We start from the raw sequence: 27,569 nt of genomic DNA on the forward strand, positions 1-27,569 counted from the left end.
TACGGTACTCCTCTAAGGTAAATAAATGCGAGCCTGTAATACCTACTCTTTGAGTTGATGTCGTCCACAAGGACCTTTTGGGCTGAGATTCTTCCCCATAGAATTCCTCCAACGGAGTATTTAAAGGGCTAGATTCCCCCGTGACTACATTTTCTTCCGTAGCGCGCGTGATTTAGTGACATCATTCTCGGTGACGTCACCCACAGGGGTCTCTACCTCCAGGTTGTCTCTCACTGGGGTCTCTCCCACTGTGTTATCTCTCACTGGGGTCTCTCCCCCAATAGCCTCATCCAGTGTGATGAGACGCGTGCATGCCACCTCAGTACTGTGAGGGATCTAGATCCCTCAGCTAGTTTTCCTAGGTTCTAGAGTAGGCTAGACACTCTAGAAACTGAAGCTTTCAAAATAACATATGCTTGTTGGGTGTTGAATGAAAGCTTATGTCAAGAACTATCATTTGAGAGTAGTTAGAAGTCTGTGATTGCTCTGTAGAGAGAATTACAGAGATTTTCCTGTTTCTGTGAAATAGGATGGGAATTGAGAGTGAAGTGGTGTAGGGAGGTATTTGACTCTCCCAACGGTTTTACAGGGGGAGGGGAGAGAGAGTGGAGTGAACGTTGCCCCCCCCCCCACATGGGAGACATCACGCCACTCTAGGCCTCACCCTCCTTGTGACGTAACGGGACGCCCGAGGGTGACGGAGAGAGGTGATTGGTTTGGGGCACGTGTGGTCCAAGCCTAGTTTTGGCGCGAAGAACTATGATTGGGTCCGGCACGAGGAGCTGTGCCGGCTCCAAGCTGATTGGTCTAGGCATTGTAGGGAGAAGGTATGGGTATTTGAGTTCCCTTAGCCCGCGAAATCTTCAGTTTGAATTGGGCGGCCAGGGAAGGAAGACGTGTCTGGGTGGAGGGGGGGAATTTTCCCCCTCCACCCCCTGTTAATCGCTTCTGTCGTCCAAATTACTCGATTGGTGGCACTCCTGCCATCAGGGGTTGTGTCAAGGCGTAATTAAGTGAATTGGGGCCAGGGATTTACGGAAGAAACAGTAAAAAGCTAAGAGACAGTTGACTGTGTGAACGCATGAGGCAGGCTGGCAGAGCCTCAGGGTGTAACAGGTGTGTCGAGTATCCTGTCTAGTGGCAATGGACAATTGATGTTGGGCAGTGTACGTGTATGTGATATTACAGGCCCATGTTGGACTTTGCATTCCGCCAGGCTGCGTCAGTGGGGACGCCGCCGGCCATTGCCACCCCAGTGTAGAACAAAGGCAGGGGTTGAGATTCCCCAGCTGCGTGGGTACTCCTGTGGGCGGCACCCATGTGCGCGCCTGCCCGCGGGTGGAGGCCAGCCACCCAGGACAAACACCACCCCGCCCGCCAGCCCGGTCGGTGGGGCTGGCGGGCGGGGTGGTGTTTGGTGTACGGGGTGCGACCCCTCACTCACCAGAAAAAGGCCAACACACAACTGAACAGGGCCCTCACCCAATAGAACAAGGCCCTCACACACCTGAGCAAGACCCACACTTACCTGAACATGGCCCACTCACCTGAACAAGGCCCACACATACCTGAACAACGCCCACACACACCCTGAACAAGGCCAACACTCATTATAACAAGACCCACACTCACAGGAACATGCCTCACACTCACCTGAACGAGGCCCACACTCACCTCAACAAGGTCCACACTCAATAGAACAAGGCGCACACTCACATGAATAAGGCCCACACTCACCTGATCAAGGCCCACACGAGAACAAGACCCACACTCACCTGAACAAGACCTACACTTACCTGAACAAGGCCCACACTCACTTGAACAAGGCCCACACTGACGAGAACAAGACCCACACTCACCTGAACAAGGCCCACACTCACCTGAACAAGGCCCACACTCACCAGAACAAGGCCCACACTCACCTGAACGAGGCCCACACTCACATGAACAAGGCCCACACTCACCTGAACAAGACCTACACTCACCAGAACAAGACCCACACACACCTGAACAAAGCCCACACTCACCAGAACAAGGCCGACACACCCCTGAACAAGGCCCACACTCACCAGAACAAGACCCACACTCACCATAACAAGGCTCACACTCACCTGAACAAGACCCACACTCACCAGAACAGGGCCCACACACACCTGAACAAGGCCAAAACACTCACAAGAACAAGACCCACACTCACCAGAACAAGACCCACACGCTCCTGAAAAAGGCCCACACTCACCAGAACAAGGCTCACAAACACCTGAACAAGGCCAAAGCTCACCAGAATAAGGCCCACACACAGCTGAACAAGGCCCACACACACACCAGAACAAGGCTCACACACACACCAGAACAAGGCCCACACTCGCCAGAACAAGACCCACACTCGCCAGAACAAGGCCCACATTCAACTAAAAAAGGCCCACACTCACCTGAACAAGACCCCCATCTCTCCAGAACAAGGCTTACACTCACCAGAACAAGACCAACACACACATCAACAAGGCCCTCACTCACCAGAACGAGGCCAACACTCACCAGAACAAGGCCCACACTCACCTGAACAAGACCTAAACTCACCAGAACAAGGCCGACACACCTGAACAAGGCCCATACTCACCAGAACGAAGCCAACACTCACCAGAACAAGGCCCACACTCACCTGAACAAGACCTAAACTCACCAGAACAAGGCCGACACACACCTGAACAAGGCCCACACTCACCAGAACAAGACCTACACTCACCATAACAAGACCAACTATCACCAGAACAAGGCCCACACTCAACTGAACAAGGCCTACACCCACCAGAACAAGACGCACACCCACCTGAAAAAGGCCCACACTCACCAGAACAAGGCCCACACACACCTGAACAAGGCCCACGCTCACCAGAACAAGGCCCACACACATCTGAACAGGGCCCACACACACCTGAAAAAGGCCCACACACACACACACCAGAACAAGGCCCACACTCGCCAGAACAAGACCCATACTCGCCAGAACAAGGCTCACACTCAACTAAAAAGGCCCACACACACCTGAATAAGACCCCCCATCTCTTCAGAACTAGGCCCACACTCACCAGAACAAGACCAACACACACCTCAACAAGACCCACACTCACCAGAACAAGGCCAACACTCACCAGAACAAGACCCACACTCACTTGAATAAGACCCACAGATGCCAGAACAAGGCCCTCACTAACCTGAACAAGGCCCACACTCACCAGAACAAGACCCACACACACGTGAACAAGGCCCCACTCACATCTGAACAAGGCCCACACTCACCAGAAAAAGACCCAAACTCACCAGAACAAGGCCAACACACAACTGAACAAGGCCCTCACTCAAAAGAACAAGGCCCTCACACACCTGAGCAAGACCCACACTAACCTGAACAAGGCCCACTCACCTGAACAAGGCCCACATACACCTGAACAAGGCCCATACTCACCTGAACAACGCCCACACACACACCTGAACGAGGCCCACACTCACCATAACAAGACCCCACACTCACAAGAACATGGAGTACATTCACCTGAATGAGGCCCACACTCACCTGAACAAGGTCCACTCTCACTAGAACAAGGCGCACACTCACATGAATAAGGCCCACACTCACCTGAACAAGGCCCACACGAGAACAGGACCCACACTCACCTGAACAAGTCCAACATACTCACCTGAACAAGGCCCACAAACATCAGAACAAGGCCCACACTCACCTGAACAAGGTCCACACTCACTGGAACAAGGCACACACTCACCTGAATAAGGCCCACACTCACGTGAACAAGGCCTACACACATGAACAAGGCCCACACACACCTGAACAAGGCCCACACTCACTTGAACAACGCCCACACACTCACCTGAACAAGGCCCACACTCACCAGAGCAAGACCCACTCTCACCAGAACAAGGCCCACACTCACCTGAACAAGGCACACACTCACCTGAACAAGGCCCACATACTCACCTGAACAAGGCCCACACACCTGAACAAATCCCACACTCATCTGAAGAAGGTCACACTCACTACAACAAGGCCCACACTCACCTGAACAAGGCCCACACTCACCTGAACAAGGCCCACACTCACCAGAACAAGACCCATTCTCACTTGAACAAGGCCCACATTCACCTGAACAAGGCCCCACACTCACCAGAACAAGACCCACAAACTCACCATAACAAGACCCACACTCATCTGATCAAGACCCACACTCACCTGAACAAGACCCACACTCACCAGAACAAGGCCTACACTCACCTGAACAAGGCCCACTCTCACCAGAACAAGACTCACACACACCTGAACAAGGCCCACACATCACCAGAACAAGGCCCACACTCACCTGAACAAGACCCACACTCATCAGAACAAGATCCCTACTCAACAGAGCAAGGCCCACACTCACCTGAACAAGGCCCACACTCACCAGAACTAGACCCATACACAAGTGAACAAGGCCCACACTCACCTGAACAAGGCCCACATTCACCTGAACAAGACCCACACTCACCAGAACAAGACCCACACACACCTGAACAAGGCCCACACTCACCTGAACAGGGCCCACACTCACCTGAACAAGGCCCACACTCACGAGAACGAGACCCACACTCACCTAAACAAGGCCCACACTCACCAGAACAAGGCCCACACTCACCAGAACAAGGCCCACACACTAACCTGAACAAGACCCACACTCACCTGAACAAGGCCTCTCTCACCTGAACAAGACCCACACTCACCGGAACAGGGCCAACACACACCTGATCAAGGCCAAAACACTCACAAGAACAAGACCCACTCTCACCAGATCAAGGCCCACACCCACCTGAAAAAGGCCCACACTCTCCAGAACAAGGTCCACACACACCTGAACATGGCCCACGCTCACCAGAACAAGGCCCACACATACCTGAACAATGCCCACACACACACACCAGAACAAGGCCCACACTCGCCAGAACAAGACCCACACTCGCCTGAACAAGGCCCACACTCAACTAAAAAAGGCCCACACTCACCTGAAAAAGACCCCCATCTCTCCAGAACAAGGCCCACACTCACCAGAACCAGACCAAGACACACACCTTAACAAGGCCCACACTCACCAGAACAAGGCCAACACTCACCAGAACAAGACCCTCACTCAATTGAACAAGACCCACAGTCGCCAGAACAAGACCCACACTCACCTGAACAAGACCCACACTCCCCAGAACAAGATCCACACTCACTAGAACTAGGCCCACACTCACCTGAACAAGGCCCACACTCACCTGAACAAGGCCCACATACTCACCTGAACAAGGCCCACAGATACCTGAACAAGGCCCACACTCACCTGAACAAGGTCCACACTCACTAGAACAAGGCCCACACTCACCTGAACAAGGCCCGCACTAACGTGAACAAGGCCCACACTCACCAGATCAAGAACCACACACATGTGAACAAGGCCCACTTACATCTGAACAAGGCCCACACTCACCTGAACAAGGCCCACACACACCTGAACAAAGCCCATACTCACCTGAACAAGGCCCACGCTCACCTGAACAAGGCCCCACACTCACCATAACAAGACCCCTCACTCACCAGAACAAGGCCAACACACAACTGAACAAGGCCCTCACTTAATAGAACAAGGCCCTCACACACCTGAGCAGGACCCACACTCACCTGAACAAGGCTCACTCACCTTAACAAGACCCACACACACCTGAACAAGGTCCACACACACCTGATCAAGGCCCATACTCACCTTAACAAGGCCCACACTCACTTGAACAACGCCCACACACTCACCTGAACAAGGCCCACACTCACCAGAGCAAGACCCACTCTCACCAGAACAAGGCCCACACTCACCTGAACAAGGCACACACTCACCTGAACAAGTCCTACATACTTACCTGAAAGAGGCCCACACACCTGAACAAATCCCACACTCACCTGAACAAGGTCACACTCACTACAACAAGGCCCACACTCACCCGAACAAGGCCCACACTCACCTGAACAAGGCCCACACTCACCAGAACAAGACCCATTCTCATTTGAACAAGGCCCACATTCACCTGAACAAGGCCCCCCACACTCACCAGAACAAGACCCACAAACTCACCATAACAAGACCCACACTCACCTGATCAAGACCCACACTCACCTGAACAAGGCCCACACTCACCAGAACAAGGCCTACACTCACATGAACAAGGCCCAAACTCACCTGAACAAGTCCCACACTCACCTGAACAAGGCCCACTCTCACCAGAACAAGACCCACACACACCTGAACAAGGCCCACACTCACCAGAAGAAGACCCATTCTCATTTGAACAAGGCCCACATTCACCTGAACAAGGCCCCACGCTCACCAGAACAAGACCCACAAACTCACCATAACAAGACCCACACTCACCTGATCAAGACCCACACTCACCTGAACAAGGCCCACACTCACCAGAACAAGGCCTACACTCACATGAACAAGGCCCAAACTCACCTGAACAAGTCCCACACTCACCTGAACAAGGCCCACTCTCACCAGAACAAGACCCACACACACCTGAACCAGGCCCACACTGACCAGAACAAAGCCCACACACACCTGAACAAGGCCCACACTCACCAGAACAAGACCCACACATCACCAGAACAAGGCCCACACTCACCTGAACAAGACCCACACTCATCAGAACAAGATCCCCCACTCAACAGAGCAAGGCATACACTCACCTGAACAAGGCCCACACTCACCAGAACTAGACCCACACACACCTGAACAAGGCCAAAACACACCTGAACAAGGCCCACACTCATCAGAACAAAGCCCACTCTCCACAGAACAAGACCCACACTCGCCAGAACAAGGCTCACACTCACCTAAACAAGGCCCACACTCACCTGAACAAGACCCACACTCGCCAGAGCAAGACCCACACTCACCTAAACAAGGCCCACACTCACCTGAACAAGACCTACACTCACCAGAACAAGACCCACACTCACCAGAACAAGGCCCACATTCACCTGAACAAGGCCCACACTCACCTGAACAAGGCCTACACTCACCTGAACAAGACCCACACTCACCAGAACAAGACCCACACTCACCTGATCAAGACGCACACTTACCTGAACAAGGCCCACACTCACCTGAACAAGGCACACACTCACCTGAACAAGGCCCACACACCTGAGCAAGGCCCACGCTCACCAGAACAAGACCCACACTCACTTGAACAAAGCCCACACTCACCTGATCAAGGCCCACACTCACCTGAACAAGGGCCACATTCACCAGAACAAGACCCACACACACCTGAACAAGGCCCCCCTCACCTGAACAAGGCCCACACTCACCTGAACAAGGTCCATACACACCTGAACAAGGCCCACACTCACCTGAACAAGGCCCGCACACACCTGAACAAGGCCCACACTCACCTAAACAAACCCCACACACACCAGAACAAGGCTCACACGCACCTGAACAAGGCCCACACTCACCTAGAACATGGCCCACACACACCAGAACAAAACCCACACTCACCAGAACAAGGCCCACACTCACCTGAACAAGGGCCCACACTCACCTGAACAAGGCCCACACACACCTGAACAAGGCCCACACTCACCTGAACAAGGCCCACACACTCACCTGAACAAGGCCCACACACACCTGAACAAGGCCCACACTCACCTGAACAAGGCCCTCACACACCAGAACAAGGCCCTCACGCACCTGAACAAGGCCCACACTCATCTGAACAAGGCACACACTCATCTGAACAAGGCTCACACTCATCTGAACAAGGCCCACATTCATCTGAACAAGACCCACACTCACCTGAACAAGGCCCACTCTCACCTGAACAAGGCCCACACTCATGTGAACAAGGCCCACACTCATGTGAACAAGGCCCACACTCATGTGAACAAGACCCACACTCATATGAACAAGGCCCACACTCATCTGAACAAGGCCCACACTCACCTGAACAAATCCCACACTCATCTGAACAAGGCCCCCCTCTCACCTGAACAAGGCCCACACTCTCCTGAACAAGGCCCACACTCTCCTGAACAAGGTCCACACTCAACTGAACAAGGCCCACACTCATCTGAACAAGGCCCACACTCACCTGAACAAATCCCACACTCATCTGAACAAGGCCCACACTCACTTGAACAAGGCCCACACTCAACTGAACAAGGCCCACACTCACCTGAACAAATCCCACACTCATCTGAACAAGGCCCACACTCACTTGAACAAGGCCCACACTCAACTGAACAAGGCCCACACTCACCTGAACAAGACCCACAATGTTCACAGTCTTCCTGCCTTTCTTGGATTGAATAAGGCCGTCTAACTGGTCTCGGGAGAGGCCCACCACCACGAATCTGTCGTTTGGTTAAGTAACGTTAATATATGTTAGGTATGGATAAGTCAATTGATGATAGGTTGTGATGGCTTAGCAAAAGTAAGGATAGGTTAATTTGGATTGGGTAAGGGGTGGTGATGAAGAGAGATGCAGGGAGTTATGGGGTGGTGATGAAGAGAGTGACTGGGAGTTAAAGGTTGGTGATGAAGAGAGAAGCAGTGAGTTAGGGATTGGTGATGAAGAGAGTGGCTGGGATTTGTGATGGAGAGGCTGGGAGTTAAGGGTTGGTGATGAAGAGAGAGGCTGGGATTTAAGGGTTGGCGATGAAGAAAGAGGCTGGGAGTTAAGGGTTAGTAATTACCTAAGTGTAATTACCTAAGTGTAGTTACAAGATGAGAGCTACGCTCGTGGTGTCCCGTCTCCCCAGCACTCCTTGCCATATAACGCTTTGATATTACTGACGGTTTTGGCCTCCACCATCTTCTCACTTAACTTGTTCCAACCGTCTACCACTCTGTTTACAAAAGTGAATTTTCTTATATTTCTCCGGCAGCTTTGTTTCGTAAGTTTAAATCTATGATCTCTTGTTCTTGACATTCCGGGTCACAGGAATTCTTCCCTATTAATTTTATCGTTTTCTGTTACTATTTTGAACGTAGTGATCATATCGCCTCTTTTTCTTCTATCTTCTAGTTTTTGCATATTTAATGCCTTTAACCTCTCCTCGTAGCTCTTGCCCTTCAGTTCTGGGAGCCACTTAGTGGCATGTCGTTGCACCTTTTCCAGTTTGTTGATATGCTTCTTAAGATATGGGCACCATACAACCGCTGCATATTCTAGCTTAGGTCTAACAAAAGTCGTAAACAATTTCTTTAGTATTTCTCCATCTATGTATTTAAAAGCAATTCTGAAGTTAGAAAGTGTAGCATAGGCTCCTTGCACAATGTTATTAATGTGGTCCTCAGGTGACAGTTTTCTATCTAAAACCACCCCTAGATCCCTTTTTTGTCAGAATTCTTTAAAGATTTCTCACATAATTTATAGGTTGTGTGGGGGTCTATGTTCTCCTATTCCACATTCCATAACATGGCATTTATTCATATTAAATTTCATTTGCCAAGTGTTGCCCCATATACTTATTTTGTCCAGGTCTTCTTGAAGGGCATGACAATCATCTAGGTTTCTTATCCTTCCTATTATCTTAGCATCATCAGCAAACATGTTCATATAATTCTGTATTCCCACTGGTAGATCGTTTATGTTGACAATGAACATCACTGGTGCATGAACTGAACCCTGTGGTACTCCACTCGTGACATTCCTCCAATCCGAAACCTTGCTTCTGATTACTGCCCTCATTTTTCTGTCAGTTAGGAAATTTTTCATCCATGTTAGAAGCTTACCTGTCACCCCTCCAATATGTTCCAGTTTCTAGAACAACCTCTTATGGGGAACTCTGTCGAAAGCCTTTTTTAGGTCCAGATAGATGCAGTCAACCCAACCATCTCTTTCCTGTAAAATCTCTGTGGCGCGATCATAAAAACAGTAAGTTCGTTACACAGGATCTTCCAGATCGAAAACCATACTGTCTGTCTGATATTATATCGTTTTTCTCCAGGTGTTCTACCCATTTAGTTTTAATTATTTTTTCCAATATTTTGACTATTACACTTGTCAATGATACAGGCCTATAATTAAGGGGGTCTTTCCTGCTTCCACTTTTGTAGATTGGAACTATGTTAGCCTTTTTCCACACATCAGCTAAAACTCCTGTAAACAGGGATGCCTGAAAAATCAGTTAAAGTGGAATGCTGAGCTCAGGTGCACATTCTCTCAGAACCCATGGTGAAACTCCATCTGGACCAACTGCTTTGTTCTTACTTAGCTCCTTGAGCATTTTTTCCACTTCGTCTCTAGACACCTCTATGTGCTCTATGTTGTTTTCTGAAATTCTTATTGTGTCTGGTTCCCTGACGATTTTATTTTGTACAAACACACTTTGGAACTTTTCGTTTAATGTTTCACACATTTCCTTTACATTTTCCATGAATCTATTTCCCATTTTCAACCTCTGAATATTATTCTTTACCTGCGATTTGTTGTTTATGAATTTATAGAATAGACCTGGTTCTGTTTTACATTTATCTGCAATCCCTTTTTCAAAATTTCTTTCTGCCTCTCTCCTTACTGTCGTTATCTTGAGATCTTGAGGTTATCTTGAGATGATTTCGGGACTTTTTTTTTTTTGTGTCCCCGCGGCCCGGTCCTCGACCAGGCCTCCACCCCCAGGAAGCAGCCCGTGACAGCTGACTAACACCCAGGTACCTATTTTACTGCTAGGTAACAGGGGTATAGGGTGAAAGAAACTCTGCCCATTGTTTCTCGCCGGCGCCTGGGATCGAACCCAGGACCACAGGATCACAAGTCCAGCGTGCTGTCCGCTCGGCCAACCGGCTCCCTCTGCTCGGCCGACTGGCTCCCTGTTGTTTCGTGTAGTTGTTTCTCACATCTTTGTATCGCTGGTATGTTTGGAGGTTTGGCCTCTTCCTGTATTGATTCCATTTTTGTGTCTTTTGGTCTCTGGCCCTCTCGCACTTTCTGTTGAACCAATCCTGTTTCCTAGTTCTGCATCTCTGTTTTGGTATACATTTTTTTGTGCCGTTATCATATATTTCACAAAACTTGACATACATCTCATTAACTTCCTTCCCTAGCAACAAGTCTGTCCAATTATACTCACTAAAACAATTCTAAGGTCGCCATAATGTCCTCTCCTGAAGTCAGGTTTTTCAAGTGCTTCAACCTCCTTATTTTCTTCCAGATTATAACGCATTGCATACTTTATTCCCAAAAAGACATGGTCACTTTTACCCAAGGGAGGAAGGTACTGAATGTCAAATATTTCTTCCTCCTTCCTGGTAAATATCAAATCTAGCATGGAGGGAACGTCCCCTTTCCTCATCCTCGTAGCTTGTTTAACATGTTGATACAAGAATGTTTCCAGGATGAGGTCTACAAATCTACACGTCTAAAAATCTTCTGTTTTAGCTTCATATGCTTCCCAGTCGATGGATTTCAAGTTGAAGTCGCCGACTATCAACAGTCGTGATGTATCGTTATCCACTCTCGCTATAAACTTTCTCATTATTGTTATACGACCTTCTCGTTTACTATCTAGCTCCTCCTTTGACCATGTGCTGCTTGGCGGTTAACTACATGCATTTATGATCATTAGTTTATCATCCTCATGGAAGATCTCTAGCGCTATTATGTCAACTTCTTGTGGATTGGCAGTCATAATTTCCTTCACCTTTAGGTGTTCCTTCACCAGCACAGCAACGCCACCGCCTTTCCTAATTTTTCTGTCCAGTCTCCAAATTGAGTAGCCCCTTGGGAATATGACCTTATTTAAAATAACAACTTCAAGTTTTGTCTCCGTGAGTGCAACAATGTCTGGTGTCTGTAGCTGTATTTCATCACTTAACTCCAGTATCTTCGATCTTACTCCATCTATGGTGGTGTATGCAGTCTTCAGAACCTTGTTCCCCCTCTCCTTATTCTTCACTCCTCCTCTCTCTAATGATTTTGTTGGTTTGCCTTTATGTACCACTTTCCTGGTCTGCCTACCCCTTATCACATTGCAGAAAAAAAGAATTAATTTCTTCTTCATTCCTGCTCTCTTTACGTGATGAAGCAAGTGATGGAGAGGCTGGGAGTTAAGGGGTGGTGATGAAGAGAGAGGCTAGGAGTTAAGGGTTTGTAATGAAGAGAGAGGCAGGGAGTTAATGGTATGTAATGAAGAGAGATGCAGAGAGTTAAGGGGTGTATATGAAGAGAGAGACTGGGAGTTAAGGGGTGGTGATGAAGAGAGAGACTGGGAGTTAAGGGGTGGTGATGAACAAAGAGGCAGGATGTAAAGGGGTTGTGAAAAAGAAAGATGCTGGGAGTTAAGGGTTGGTGATGAAGAGAGATGCTGGGAGTTAAGGGTTGGTGATGAAGAGAGATGCTGGGAGTTAAGGGTTGGTGATGAAGAGAGATGCTGGGAGTTAAGGGTTGGTGATGAAAAGAGAGGCAGGGAGTTAAGGGGTGGTGATGAAAAGAGAGGCTGGGGGTTAAGGGGTGGTGACGAACAGAGAGGCTGGGAGTTAAGGGTTAGTGATGAAGAGAGAGGCTGTGAGTTAAGGGGTGGTGATGAAGAGAGAGGCTGGGAGTTAAGGGTTGGTGATGAATAGAGTGGCTGGGAGTTAAGGGGTGGTGGTGAATAGAGTGGCTGGGAGTTAAGGGGTGGTGATGAAGGGAGAAGCTGCGAGTTAAGGGTTGGTGATGAATAGAGTGGCTGGGAGTTAAGGGTTGGTGATTAATAGAGAGGCTGGGAGTTAATAGGTGGTACAGAAGAGTGAGGCAGGGAGTTAAGGGTTGGTGATGAAGAAAGAGGCAAAGAGTTAAGGGTTTGTGATGAAGGGAAAGGCTGGAAGTTAAAGGATGGTAATGAAGAGAGAAGCTGGGAGTTAAGGGGTGGTGATGAAGAGAGAGACAGTGAGTTAAGGGATGGCGATAAAGAGAGAGAGAAGGAGTTAGGGTTGAGATGAAGAAAGAGGCTGGGAGTTAAGGGGTGGTGATGAATAGAGTGGCTGTGAGTTAAGGGGTGGTGATGAAGAGAGAAGCTGGGAGTTAAGGGGTAGTGATGAACCGAGAGGGAAGGAGATAGCGTTGTGATGAAGAGAAAGGCTGGGAGTTAATGGGTGGTGATGAAGAGAGAAGCTGGGAGTTAAGGGGTGGTGATGATAGAGTGACTGGGAGTTAAGGGATGGTGATGAAGAGAGAGACTGGAATTTAAGGGTTGGTGATGAAGAGAGAAGCTGGGAGTTAAGAGTTGGTGATGAATAGAGCGGCTGGGAGTTATGGGGTGGTGATGAAGAGAAAGGCAAGGAGTTAAGGATTGGTGGTGAACAGAGAAGCAGGGAGTTAAGTGTTTATGATGAAGGGAAAGGCTGTGAGTTAAGGGTTGGTGATGAAGGGAAAGGCTGGAAGTTAAGGGTTTGTGATGAAGGGAAAGGCTGGAAGTTAAGGGATGGTAATGAAGAGAGAAGCTGGGAGTTAAGGGGTGGTGATAAAGAGATAGGCTGGAGGTTAAGGGTTGGTGACTAAGAGAGAGGCAGTGAGTTAAAAGATAATGATAAAGAGAGAGGCTGGAAGTTAAGAGTTGGTGATGAAGAGAGAGGCAGTGAGTTAAGGATTGGTGATGAAGAGAGAGGCAGTGAGTTAAGGGTTGGTGATGAAAGGTAAGTCAAGGAGTTAAGGGTTGGTGATAAAGAGAGAGGTTTGAAGTTAAGGGTGGGTGATGAAGAGAGAGGCAGTGAGTTAAGGGTTGGTGATGAAGAGAGAGGCTCGGAGTTACGGGTTGGTGATAAAGAGAGAAGCTGGGAGTTAAGGGGTGGTGATGAACAGAGTGGGAAGGAGTTAGGGTTGGTGATGAAGAGAGAGGCTTGAGTTAAGGGGTGGTGATGAAGAGAGAGGCTGGGGTGTTAAGGGTTGGTGATGAATAGAGTGGTTGGGAGTTAAAGTTTGGTGATGAAGAGAGAGGCAGGGAGTTAAGAATTGGTGATGAATAGAGAGGCTGCGAGTTAAGGGTTGGTGATGAAGGAAAAGGCTGAAAGTTAAAGGTTGGTGATGAAGATAGAAGTTGGGAGTTAAGGGTTAGTGATGAATAGAGTTGCTGGGAGTTGAGGGTTGGTGATGAAGAGAGAGACTAGGAGTTTTGGGTTGGGGATGAAGAGGGAGAAGCTGGCAGGTAATTGTTGGTGATGAGAGAGAGGCTGGGAATTAATGGTTGGTAATGAAGAGAAAGGGTGGGATTTAAGGGGTGGTGATGAAGAGAGAAGCTGGGAGGTAAGGGGTGGTGATGAACAGAGAAGGAAGGAGTTAGGGTTGTGGTGAAGAGAGAGGCTGGAAGTTAAGGGGTGGTGATGAAGAGAGAAGCTGGGAGTTAAGGTGTGGTGTTGAAGAGAGAGGCTGGAGGTTAAGGGTTGGTGATGAAGAGAAAGGCAGTGAGTTAAGAGATGGTGATAAAGAGAGTGGCTGGAAGTTAGAGGTTGTTGATGAAGAGAGAGGCAGTGAGTTAAGGGTTGGTGTTGAAGAGAGAGGCAGTGATTTAAGGGTTGGTTATGAAGAGAGAGGCAAGGAGTTAAGGGTTTGTGATGAAGAGAGAGGCTGGTGATTTAAGGGTTGGTGATGAAGAGAGAGGCTGTGAGTTAAGGGTTGGTGATGAAGAGAGAGTCAGGGAGTTAAGGGTTTGTGATGAAGGGAAAGGCTGGAAGTTAAGGGTTGGTGATGAAGAGAAAAGCTGGGAGTTAAGGGATGGTGATGAAGAGAGAGGTTGGAGGTTAACGGTTGGTGATGAATTGAGAGGCAGTGAGTTAAGGGTTTGTGATGAAGGGAGAGGCTGGAAGTTAACGGTTGGTGATGAAGAGAGAAGCAGGGAGTTAAGGGGTGGTGATGAAGGAAAAGGCTGGAAGTTAAGGGTTGGTGATGAAGAGAGAAGCTGGGAGTTAAGGGTTGGTGATGAACAGAGAAGCAGGGAGTTAAGGGGTGGTGATGAAGAGAGAGGCTGGGAGTTAATAGTTGGTGATGAAGAGAGAGGCAGGGAGTTAAGGGTTTGTGATGAAGGGAAAGGCAGAGAGTTAAGGGTTGATGATCATGAGATCGACTGAGAGTTAAGGGTTTGGGGTGAAGAAAGAGGCAAAGAGTTAAGGGTTAGCTATGAATAGTGTGACTGGGAATTAAAGGGTGGTGATGAAGTGAGAGGCAGGGAGTTAAGGGTTGGTGATGAAGGAAAAGGCTGGATGTTAAGGGTTGTGAAGAAGAGAGAAGCTGGGAGTTAAGGGGTAATGATGAAGAGAGACGCTGGGAGTTAAGGGTTGGTGATAAATAGAGTGGCTGGGTGTTAAGGGGTGGTGATGAAGAGAGAAGCTGGGAGTTAAGGGTTCGTGATGAATGGAGTTGATGGGTGTAAAGGGTTGGTGATGAAGAGAGAAGCTGGGAGTTAAGGGGTGGTGATGAACACAGAGGGAAGAAGTTAGGGTTGTGATGAAAAGAGAGGGAAGGAGTTAGGTTCGTGATGAAGAGAGAGGCTGGGAGTTAAGGGGTGGTGATGAAGAGAGAGGATGGGAGTTACAGGTTGGTGATGAAAAGAGATGCTGGGAGTTAAAAGTTGGAGATGAAGAAAGAGGTTGGGAATTAAAGGGTTGTGATAAGAAGAGTGGCTGGGATTTAAGGGTTGGTGATGAATTGAGAGGCTGTGAGTTAAGGGTTTGTGATGAAGAGAGAGAGATGCTGGCAGTTAAGGATTGGTGATGCAGAGAGAGGCTGGATGTTATGGGTTGGTGATGAAGAGAGAGGAAAGGAGTTAAAGGTTGGTGATGAATAGAGTGGCTAGGAGTTAAGGGGTGGTGATGAAGAGAGAGGCAGGGAGTTAAGGGGTGGTGATGAAGAGAGAGGCAGGGAGTTAAGGGTTTGTGATGAAGATGAAGGGAAAAGCTGGAAGTTAAGGGTTGGTGATGAAGAGAGAAGCTGGGAGTTAAGGGATGGTGATGAGGAGAGAGGCTGGAGGTTGGGGGTTGGTGATGAAGAGAGAGGCAGTGAGTTAAGGAATGGTGATAAAGAGAGAGGCTTTAAGTTAAGGGTTGGTGATGAAGAGAGAGGCAGGGAGTAAAGGGTTGATGATGAATAGAGTGGCTGGGAGTTAATGGGTGGTGATGAAGAGAGAGGCTGGGAGTTCAGGGTTGGTGATGAATAGAGTGGCTGGGAGTTAAAGGGTGGTGATGATGAGAGAGGCAGGGAGTTAAGAATTGGTGATGAATAGAGAAGCTGGGAGTTAAGGGGAGGTGATGAAGAGAGGGGCTGGGAGTTAAGGGTTGGTGATGAAGGAAAAGGCTGGAAGTTAAGGGTTGGTGATGAAGAGAGAAGCTGGGAGTTAAGGGGTGGTGATGAAGAGAGAAGCTGGGAGTTATGGGTTGGTGATGAAGAGGGAGAAGCTGGCAGTTAATTGTTGGTGATGAAGAGAGAGGCTGGGAATTAATGGTTGGTAATGAAGAGAAAGGGTGGGATTTAAGGGGTGGTGATGAAGAGAGAAGCTGGGAGGTAAGGGGTGGTGATGAACAGAGAAGGAAGGAGTTAGGGTTGTGGTGAAGAGAGAGGCTGGAAGTTAAGGGGTGGTGATGAAGAGAGAAGCTGGGAGTTAAGGTGTGGTGTTGAAGAGAGAGGCTGGAGGTTAAGGGTTGGTGATGAAGAGAAAGGCAGTGAGTTAAGAGATGGTGATAAAGAGAGTGGCTGGAAGTTAGAGGTTGTTGATGAAGAGAGAGGCAGTGAGTTAAGGGTTGGTGTTGAAGAGAGAGGCAGTGATTTAAGGGTTGGTTATGAAGAGAGAGGCAAGGAGTTAAGGGTTTGTGATGAAGAGAGAGGCTGGTGATTTAAGGGTTGGTGATGAAGAGAGAGGCTGTGAGTTAAGGGTTGGTGATGAAGAGAGAGTCAGGGAGTTAAGGGTTTGTGATGAAGGGAAAGGCTGGAAGTTAAGGGTTGGTGATGAAGAGAAAAGCTGGGAGTTAAGGGATGGTGATGAAGAGAGAGGTTGGAGGTTAACGGTTGGTGATGAATTGAGAGGCAGTGAGTTAAGGGTTTGTGATGAAGGGAGAGGCTGGAAGTTAACGGTTGGTGATGAAGAGAGAAGCAGGGAGTTAAGGGGTGGTGATGAAGGAAAAGGCTGGAAGTTAAGGGTTGGTGATGAAGAGAGAAGCTGGGAGTTAAGGGTTGGTGATGAACAGAGAAGCAGGGAGTTAAGGGGTGGTGATGAAGAGAGAGGCTGGGAGTTAATAGTTGGTGATGAAGAGAGAGGCAGGGAGTTAAGGGTTTGTGATGAAGGGAAAGGCAGAGAGTTAAGGGTTGATGATCATGAGATCGACTGAGAGTTAAGGGTTTGGGGTGAAGAGAGAGGCAAAGAGTTAAGGGTTAGCTATGAATAGTGTGACTGGGAATTAAAGGGTGGTGATGAAGTGAGAGGCAGGGAGTTAAGGGTTGGTGATGAAGGAAAAGGCTGGATGTTAAGGGTTGTGAAGAAGAGAGAAGCTGGGAGTTAAGGGGTAATGATGAAGAGAGACGCTGGGAGTTAAGGGTTGGTGATAAATAGAGTGGCTGGGTGTTAAGGGGTGGTGATGAAGAGAGAAGCTGGGAGTTAAGGGTTCGTGATGAATGGAGTTGATGGGTGTAAAGGGTTGGTGATGAAGAGAGAAGCTGGGAGTTAAGGGGTGGTGATGAACACAGAGTGAAGAAGTTAGGGTTGTGATGAAAAGAGAGGGAAGGAGTTAGGTTCGTGATGAAGAGAGAGGCTGGGAGTTAAGGGGTGGTGATGAAGAGAGAGGATGGGAGTTACAGGTTGGTGATGAAAAGAGATGCTGGGAGTTAAAAGTTGGAGATGAAGAAAGAGGTTGGGAATTAAAGGGTTATGATAAGAAGAGTGGCTGGGATTTAAGGGTTGGTGATGAATTGAGAGGCTGTGAGTTAAGGGTTTGTGATGAAGAGAGAGAGATGCTGGCAGTTAAGGATTGGTGATGCAGAGAGAGGCTGGATGTTATGGGTTGGTGATGAAGAGAGAGGAAAGGAGTTAAAGGTTGGTGATGAATAGAGTGGCTAGGAGTTAAGGGGTGGTGATGAAGAGAGAGGCAGGGAGTTAAGGGGTGGTGATGAAGAGAGAGGCAGGGAGTTAAGGGTTTGTGATGAAGATGAAGGGAAAAGCTGGAAGTTAAGGGTTGGTGATGAAGAGAGAAGCTGGGAGTTAAGGGATGGTGATGAGGAGAGAGGCTGGAGGTTGGGGGTTGGTGATGAAGAGAGAGGCAGTGAGTTAAGGAATGGTGATAAAGAGAGAGGCTTTAAGTTAAGGGTTGGTGATGAAGAGAGAGGCAGGGAGTAAAGGGTTGATGATGAATAGAGTGGCTGGGAGTTAATGGGTGGTGATGAAGAGAGAGGCTGGGAGTTCAGGGTTGGTGATGAATAGAGTGGCTGGGAGTTAAAGGGTGGTGATGATGAGAGAGGCAGGGAGTTAAGAATTGGTGATGAATAGAGAAGCTGGGAGTTAAGGGGAGGTGATGAAGAGAGGGGCTGGGAGTTAAGGGTTGGTGATGAAGGAAAAGGCTGGAAGTTAAGGGTTGGTGATGAAGAGAGAAGCTGGGAGTTAAGGGGTGGTGATGAAGAGAGAAGCTGGGAGTTATGGGTTGGTGATGAAGAGGGAGAAGCTGGCAGTTAATTGTTGGTGATGAAGAGAGAGGCTGGGAATTAATGGTTGGTAATGAAGAGAAAGGGTAGGATTTAAGGGTTGGTGATGAAGAGAGAAGCTGGGAGTTAAGGGGTGGTGATGAAGAGAGACGCTGGGAGTTAAGGGATGGTGATGAAGAGAGACGCTGTGAGTTAAGGGATGGTGATGAATAGAGTGGCTGGTGTCGGGGTTCACCATAAGAGGGTGAGCAACAGTATACAAGATGTCTTCTCAACGGTCGCACTATTAGCGATAACCGTTACTCACCGTAGCCCTGCGGGTCTTCACTCCATCCTCGCGGCGCCACTGTACGCCAGGAGAGTACCCCAGTCGATCCCTAACCGGCCTTAGTAGTTAGAGATGAGTGGGGACACAGTTTGCTCTTTCAACTGTGTGCCCGCCCCGGCAAGGGCTCTACTATTAACCACAAGGTCGCCAACTGGTGTTTCCTGTGTCACGTCACGTCTGTAACACGTCAGTGGTTTCGTGGAATTGTAATAACAGCGGCAAGAACACACTCATTAAATCTGATATCAGGTAGATATGTATCTATCACTCTCACCTTTGTAATAGTTAGGTAGCAGCAAGAATTATGGAGGGGTAATACAAACGAGAAGGAATTTTGTATTTTACTTAAAACTCAAGAGATCATATTCATATATCCACAGGCGAACAAGTACAAGCAGGAGTCACGCTCTCTCTCCACATATAATTTGGGCACACTATTTGGCAACACGCTCTCCCCCTTGCGTCAAATGTCAAAATCAGCTGAGCGATTCTCACCGTGCGAATGTTCGTTTATCTGTTTGTCTGGCGTGAGGCGCCTGTTTCTTTAAATTCTCAACTATCACTGTATTAACACACAACACGATTACTGCTATAATGGCAATAGAACGCAGATGATTCACTGCACTGATCTTGAGCTCAATCACATATTTCTATATTAATGAACATAATAATTCACTATCATGGCGAAACACACTGTACTTCATATAATGATAACGAATGCTACAAGATATAATACTGGAGTTCTCAGTAATTCCTTTCGTAGGCGAATATTCAATTGATCACTGCACACATGAGAAATTATTCAACACACAAGCATGTATATATATAGATAAATCATAGATATCAATAATAGTAAAAATATCAATACTGGGCACATAGCCTAACACCAATAACTGGTTCACTTTATATATATATATTCTCTGGCATAAGTTATACCATATATGTCACATGAAAGAAATTATCAACTAACACAGCAAACTCCTCAATAATAACACAGGTGTATCCACACACCGCAAATATCCTGTGAGAGCTTTCTCCAGCCCCACTTCTCACAACTGTGTCCTACCGTGACATTGGTGAGCGTTGCTCACGACATACAAAATACTCTGGCTAAATAATATAGCTGACTAAAGGGGAATTGGGAGGGAAACTAGAATCACCTACTTCCACCTATCCTCCGGTGAGAGTTGAGTTGTAGCTCCTGGTCCAGGCTCCCGCCTCGTGTAGGGAACGCCCTCACACACACACCCTGTCGTGTCCTCCAGGAACCCAATCAACGTCCCAAAATAAACGCGTCGTCTCCGTGTTCTGTCCTCCGCGGGTCCGTGCTCCTCCTCCTCCACGTCTTGTAGGGTTGGAGTCAGTCTCCCGGCCGTCAACTTCTCCTCCCAACTACGGCTGCGAACCTACGTCTCGGCTGCAGTCGTACGGATTCCCAATTAGTATCTTCTTTCACTGCTTCCCAGTGGATTGGCCCAGCCGCTACGTCGTCACTGTGAAGCTATCAGACGTCCCAGACGATACTGCCTAGACTTCACCTGCACAGCACCCGACCCTGGAGCACTTGATGCTGAATACTCCGTCAATTCGCTCTTCGGTCCACACATGGAATGAATGAAGACCTCTCGGCGTACTTGCAGACTACGGGTGACGCGTAAGATCCACGGGAGTGGCGTATTACTGTCAGAGTGACAGGATCAACCTTCACACATCCGTCCACCTTGACGTGTCGTGACAGACTGATGGCGCAGCCGTGGCGCTATGACCGGACCCCCCTGCCTTTTTGACGTCATACTTGCCAAGGGAGGTTTTCATTGGCTCCCTGTGCCACATCGCTGCCGGTGACCAATCTGGTGCCACTGACGTCACGCAGTTTTGGCGGCAAAACTAAGGAGCCCGTGCAATATTGGCTTCCTAAAGGGCCTATACCACAGGCCAAAATACTTTTCTTTCACGAATTTCTCGCCAACACGAGAACACTACACTCTCCCACATATATCAAACTGTTGCCCGCGACGTAGAGAACGCTCGGGTAAAGCGGACATGACTCTTACAGCAAGCGTGGGAGAAATATAAGGGGGGAACACCGTCACATACCCCTCCCCTTAAAATAAGAGTCATGTCTGATTAGTGTATACGGGACAGGGCATCCGCAACCACGTTGTCCTTCCCCCTGATGTGCTTGATGTCCAGCCAGTACTCCTGCCGCCAATGCAAGACGCTCCTTACGTATCCGTCGACCGTTCCCACGGTCACTCCTGGTGTCCATTGTTCCTTCAGCATGGACAGAGGACTTCGCACCTCTTGTCCATACACCAGCTGGAAAGGTGAGAAACCTAACGATCCTACCACTGCATTACGTATGGCAAACAACGCAGGCATACTGCTTCATCCCATTCAGTTCCCTGCTCTGCGCAGAACACACTCATCAGCATGCCGTCCTGTATGTAAAAATGAGTGGCCCTCTCAGGACCAACACGTCCTCCATTGGCCTCATGAATCAATTCGGGGAACTCTATCTGCTGCAACTCTCCAAGACGGGTGCGATCCACCCCTAGAGAACTGGTGAGGGCCACCTGTAACTCACCATCCGGGCTGCCTTCGCCCTCCACTCGTTCTCCGGGTCCCATGAAAAGGCGATCGATTTCCAGACTGTCGGACGTCTCCTCGTCAGCCCTATCAGATCCACACCCTCTGTGTCCGTTGCACTGCCTCGGAATCACAGCACAAACCGGGAACGCCACCGTGGCGATTCCTTTTTCGTCCCCACAGGCGTCTAACACTCCGCCTGTCTCCTTATAGTGCTCCAAGCATTCCTCGTCCTTCACGAGGTTCGGGAGGACACATTCTCCACATGCGCCATTTCCGAGGATGACTTGTGCCTCCATCTTGGGCATTGATGCACAGACCCCCACCACTAGGGTCTGGCAGCCATAATCAGAATTCAGAGTCACCTGGTGTAGAGGCATTTTCACTGGGCCTCCCACAGTGGTCACAACTGCCACCCCCACACTGGTACTCTCGTAACCCTCGAGGAACAGGGTTTCGCTCACCAGGGTAAAATCTGCCCCAGTGTCTCTTAATATCTTCACCGGGATGGGGTCTGCATCCCCCATCCTTACAGTTCCCTCACACACGAATGGGTGAACTCTTTTTCTCCCCACTCAGCACGGGTTCATCCCGCACCCTCTTGGCCATCTGGTCCTCGACCCTCACAAAAGCCACGTGTCCCCGCTGCTCAGGGTGTCTGCATTCCCACGCGACGTGTCCCAATACTCCGCAGTTGTAGCAGCGGATCCTTCTTCTTCTGTGGATCTTCCTCGCGCCATTCATCGACTCCTCCGTCTCGGCAACAGCTCCTGAGCTCTCAGCTTGGGACTTCTTTACCGGCTCCACAGCACTCTTTGAGCCTCTCCTGTTTCCACTCGAGAGGTGGGACTCGGGAGAACTCGCTCCCGTCCTCCATCCGTCCGTCCTTCTATATCTTCTACCATATCCGGAGTATATGGGCAGTCGGTGCCGTCCCTTTCGGTGTGGTCGCAGGGCTTCTTCCAGCATGTCAGCTCTGTCGGTTGCGGCCCTCAGGTCCTTTATGTCCGCCTCCTTTACTCTAACCCTGATCTCAGGAGAGAGCACGGACATAAACTTCTCCATGACCATAAGCCTCTTGACATCCTCAGCCGACTTCGCTCCTTCAGACTCCAGCCACTTAAGGAACTTCCTCTCCATGTCCCTCGCCGTCTCCGCATAAGATTTTCCTGGCGAACGGGTACATTCCCTGAATCTCTTCCTGTAACATTCCGGCGTGAGCTTGAAAGAATGGAGCACAGCTCTCTTTACAGCATCGTAGTCGGTGCACTCTCTGAGGTCGAGCATGTTGTAGGCTTCACGAGCTTCATCGGTGAGCCTACTCTGAACCAGCTCCGCCCACTCCGCCCTCGGCCACTTCTTCAAGGTGGCGACCCTCTCGAAGTGATCGAAGAAACCTTCAGCTTCATTTGGTACAAAGACCGGCAAATCTTGCTCCCTCACTCGGCGGTCTTCCTGCTGTGGCGGAACAGGTGGAGCTAGCCCTAGCTCAGCTCGCTTCAGCTTCACATCCTTGTTAGCTTCTTCTCCTGCTGTTTCAGCCTAGCTTCTAGCTCGCGCTCCTCTCGCCTTAGCTGTGCTTCTCGCTCTTGTTCTTTGCGCAGCTGTGCCTCTCGCTCTTCTCTGCGCAGCTGTGCCTCTGCTTCTCGCTCTTCTTTGTGCTGCTGTGCCTCTCGCTCTTCTCTGCGCAGCTGTGCCTCTGCTTCTCGCTCTTCCCTTCTCAGCTGTGCCTCTCGTTCCTGTTCTTCCCGCTTCAGTTGTGCTTCCAGCTGCAGCTTCATTATCTCCAGCTTAACGCTGCGCCTGCTGCCGCTGGATCCTCTGCTGCTCCCACCAATGTTCAGATGTTCTCCCATACTAGCAGGTGTTTGTGGCCGTTAAAGCTTCGTCTCGTGCCCTGAGCTGTGCCATGATCTCCAGTCTTCTCTCTCCCACTTTGGAAGATCTCAGCTTTATCCCAAAGTGGTCTGCTATCAATTGTAGCTGTGCCTTGGTGCACTCCTCCAGCACCTGCTCATCTCTAGTGTCAATGAACCTTGTTACTTTATCACCCTCCATCTTGTGCTATGAGTGATAACCTGCACCTGATATCTAATACCACTGCAAAGTACCACAACTGCAACCTTTATCTTGATCGTTATCCTGGTAAGGTCGCCAATGTCGGGGTTCACCATAAGAGGGTGAGCAACAGTATACAAGATGTCCTCTCAACGGTCGCACTATTAGCGATAACCGTTACTCACCGTAGCCCTGCGGGTCTTCACTCCATCCTCGCGGCGCCACTGTACGCCAGGAGAGTACCCCAGTCGATCCCCAACCGGCCTTAGTAGTTAGAGATGAGTGGGGACACAGTTTGCTCTTTCAACTGTGTGCCCGCCCCGGCAAGGGCTCTACTATTAACCACAAGGTCGCCAAATGGTGTTTCCTGTGTCCAGTAACACGTCAGTGGTTTCGTGGAATTGTGATAACAGCGGCAAGAACACACTCAATAGATCTGATATCAGGCAGGTATATATCTATCACTCTCACCTTTGTAATAGTTAGGTAGCAGCAAGAATTATGGAGGGGTAATACAAACGAGAAGGAATTTTGTATTTTACTTAAAACTCAAGAGATCATATTCATATATCCACAGGCGAACAAGTACAAGCAGGAGTCACGCTCTCTCTCCACATATAATTTGGGCACACTATTTGGCAACACGCTCTCCCCCTTGCGTCAAATGTCAAAATCAGCTGAGCGATTCTCACCGTGCGAATGTTCGTTTATCTGTTTGTCTGGCGTGAGGCGCCTGTTTCTTTAAATTCTCAACTATCACTGTATTAACACACAACACGATTACTGCTATAATGGCAATAGAACGCAGATGATTCACTGCACTGATCTTGAGCTCAATCACATATTTCAATATTAATGAACATAATAATTCACTATCATGGCGAAACACACTGTACTTCATATAATGATAACGAATGCTACAAGATATAATACTGGAGTTCTCAGTAATTCCTTTCGTAGGCGAATATTCAATTGATCACTGCACACATGAGAAATTATTCAACACACAAGCATGTATATATATAGATAAATCATAGATATCAATAATAGTAATAATATCAATACTGGGCACATAGCCTAACACCAATAACTGGTTCACTATATATATATATATATATTCTCTGGCATAAGTTATACCATATATGTCACATGAAAGAATTCATCAACTAACACAGCAAACTCCTCAATAATAACACAGGTGTATCCACACACCGCAAATATCCTGTGAGAGCTTTCTCAAGCCCCACTTCTCACAACTGTGTCCTACCGTGACATTGGTGAGCCTTGCTCACGACATACAAAATACTCTGGCTAAATAATATAGCTGACTAAAGGGGAATTGGGAGGGAAACTAGAATCACCTACTTCCACCTATCCTCCGGTGAGAGTTGAGTTGTAGCTCCTGGTCCAGGCTCCCGCCTCGTGTAGGGAACGCCCACACACACACCCTGTCGTGTCCTCCAGGAACCCAATCAACGTCCCAAAATAAACACGTCGTCTCCGTGTTCTGTCCTCCGCGGGTCCGTGCTCCTCCTCCTCCACGTCTTGTAGGGTTGGAGTCGGTCTCCCGGCCGTCAACTTCTCCTCCCAACTACGGCTGCCAACCTACGTCTAGGCTGCACTCCTACGGATTCCCAATTAGTATCTTCTTTCACTGCTTCCCAGTGGATTGGCCCAGCCGCTACGTCGTCACTGTGAAGCTATCAGACGTCCCAGACGATACTGCCTAGACTTCACCTGCACAGCACCCGACCCTGGAGCACTTGATGCTCAATATTCCGTCAATTCCCTCTGCGGTCCACACATGGAATGAATGAAGACCTCCCGGCGTACTGGCAGACTATGGGTGACGCGTAAGATCCACGGGAGTGGCGTATTACTGTCAGATTGACAGGATCAACCTTCACACATCCGTCCACCTTGACGTGTGTCGTGACAGACTGATGGCGCCGCCGTGGCGCTATGACGGACCCCCCTGCCTTCGTGACGTCATACTTGCCAAGGGAGGTTTTCATTGGCTCCCTGTGCCACATCGCTGCCAGTGACCAATCTGGTGCCACTGACGTCACACAGTTTTGGCGGCAAAACGAAGGAGCCCGCGCCATATTGGCTTCCTAAAGGGCCTATACCACAGGCCAAAATACTTTTTTTTCACGAATTTCTCACCAACACGAGAACACTACACTCTCCCACATATATCAAACTGATGCCCGCGACGTAGAGAACGCTCGGGTAAAGCGGACATGACTCTTACAGCAGGCGTGGGAGAAATATAAGGGGGGGAACACTGTCATACTGGGAGTTAAGGGGTGGTGATAAAGAGAGAGGCTGGGATTTAAGGATTGGTGATAAAGAGAGAAGCTGGGAGTTAAGGGTTGGTGATGAAGGGAAAGGCTGGAAGTTAAGGGTTGATGATCAAAAGATAGACTGGGAGTTAAGGGTTTGTGGTGAAGAGAGATACAAAGAGTTAAGGGTTGGTGATAAAGAGAGAGGCCGGAAGTTAATGGTTGGTGATGAAGAGAGAGGCAAGGAGTTAAGGGATTGTGATGAGAGAGGCTGGTGATTTAAGGGTTGGTGATGAAGAGACAAGCTGGGAGTTAGGGGGTGGTGATGAATAAAGTGGCTGGGAGTTAAGGGGTGGTGATGAACAAGGAGACAAGGAGCTAGGGTTGTGAAGAAGAGAGAGGCTGGAAGTTAAGGGGTGGTGATGAAGAGAGAAGCTGGGAGTTAAGGGTTGGTGATAAATAGAGTTGGTGGGAGTAAAGGGTTGGTGATGAAGAGAGAAGCTGGGAGTTAAGGGGAGGTGGTAAGAGGAGTGGCTGGGATTTAAGGGTTGGTGATGAATTGAGAGGCTGGGAGTTAAGGGTTTGTGATGAAGAGAGAGAGATGCTGGCAGTTAAGGATTGGTGATGAAGAGAGAGGAAAGAAGTTAGGGGTTGGTGATGAATAGAGTGGCTGGGAGTTAAGGGGTGGTGATGTAGAGAGTGGCAGGGAGTTAAGGGTTGGTGATGAGCAGAGAAGCAGGAAGTTAAGGGGTGGTGATGAACAGAGAGCCTAGAAGTTAAGGTTGGTGATGAAGAGAGAGGCAGGGAGTTAAGGGTTTGTGATGAAGGGAAAGACTGGAAGTTAAGGGTTCGTGATGAAGAGAGAGGCAGGGAGTAAAGGGTTGGTGATGAAAAGAGTGGCTAGGAGTTAAGGGGTGGTGATGAAGAGACATCCTGGAAGTTAAGGGTTGGTGATGAATAGAGTGGCTGGGAGTTAAGGGGTGGTGATAAAGAGAGAGGCTGGGATTTAAGGATTGGTGATAAAGAGAGAAGCTAGGAGTCAAGGGTTGGTGATGAACAGAGTGGCTGAGAGTGAAGGGGGGGTGATGAAGAGTGAGGCTGGGAGTTAAGAGTTGGTGATGAATAGAGTGGCAGGGAGTTAAGGGTTTGTGATGAAGGGAAAGGCTGGAAGTTAAGAGTTGGTGATGAAAGGAGAAGCTGTGAGTTAAGGGTTGGTGATGAAGAGAGAGGCTGGGAGTTAATAGTTGGTGATGAAGAGAGAGGCTGGAGGTTAAGGGATGGTGATAAAGAGAGTGGCTAGAAGTTAGAGGTTGCTGATGAAGAGAGAGGCAGTGAGTTAAGGGTTGGTGTTGAAGAGAGAGGCAGTGATTTAAGGGTTGGTGATAAAGGGTAAGGAAGGGAGTTAAGAGTTGATGATCAAGAGATAGACTGGGAGTTAAGGTTTGGTGATAAAGAGAGAGGCAGTGAGTTAAGGGTTGGTGATAAAGGGTAAGGCAGGGAGTTAAGAGTTGATGATCAAGAGATAGACTGGGAGTTAAGGGTTTGTGGTGAAGAGAGAGGCAAAGAGTTAAAGGTTGGTGATAAAGAGAGAGGCCGGAAGTTAATGGTTAGTGGTGAAGAGAGGC

The 27,569-nt window shown here is 48.9% G+C and overlaps 1 protein-coding gene across 1 annotated transcript in view; it reads right to left on the reverse strand.

Moving 5' to 3' along the window:
• Positions 1-27,569, reverse strand: part of LOC138373274 (ionotropic receptor 93a-like) — a 398,668-nt gene that overhangs the window by 204,812 nt on the left and 166,287 nt on the right. The window contains exon 4 of the mRNA XM_069339316.1: positions 8,347-8,440. Coding sequence (XP_069195417.1) covers positions 8,347-8,440 — 94 coding nt within the window. The remainder of the gene's footprint in view (positions 1-8,346; positions 8,441-27,569) is intronic.

This window comes from Procambarus clarkii, chromosome 41 (assembly GCF_040958095.1).
Source record: "Procambarus clarkii isolate CNS0578487 chromosome 41, FALCON_Pclarkii_2.0, whole genome shotgun sequence".
In the NCBI taxonomy this organism is placed as follows: Eukaryota; Metazoa; Arthropoda; class Malacostraca; order Decapoda; family Cambaridae; genus Procambarus; species Procambarus clarkii.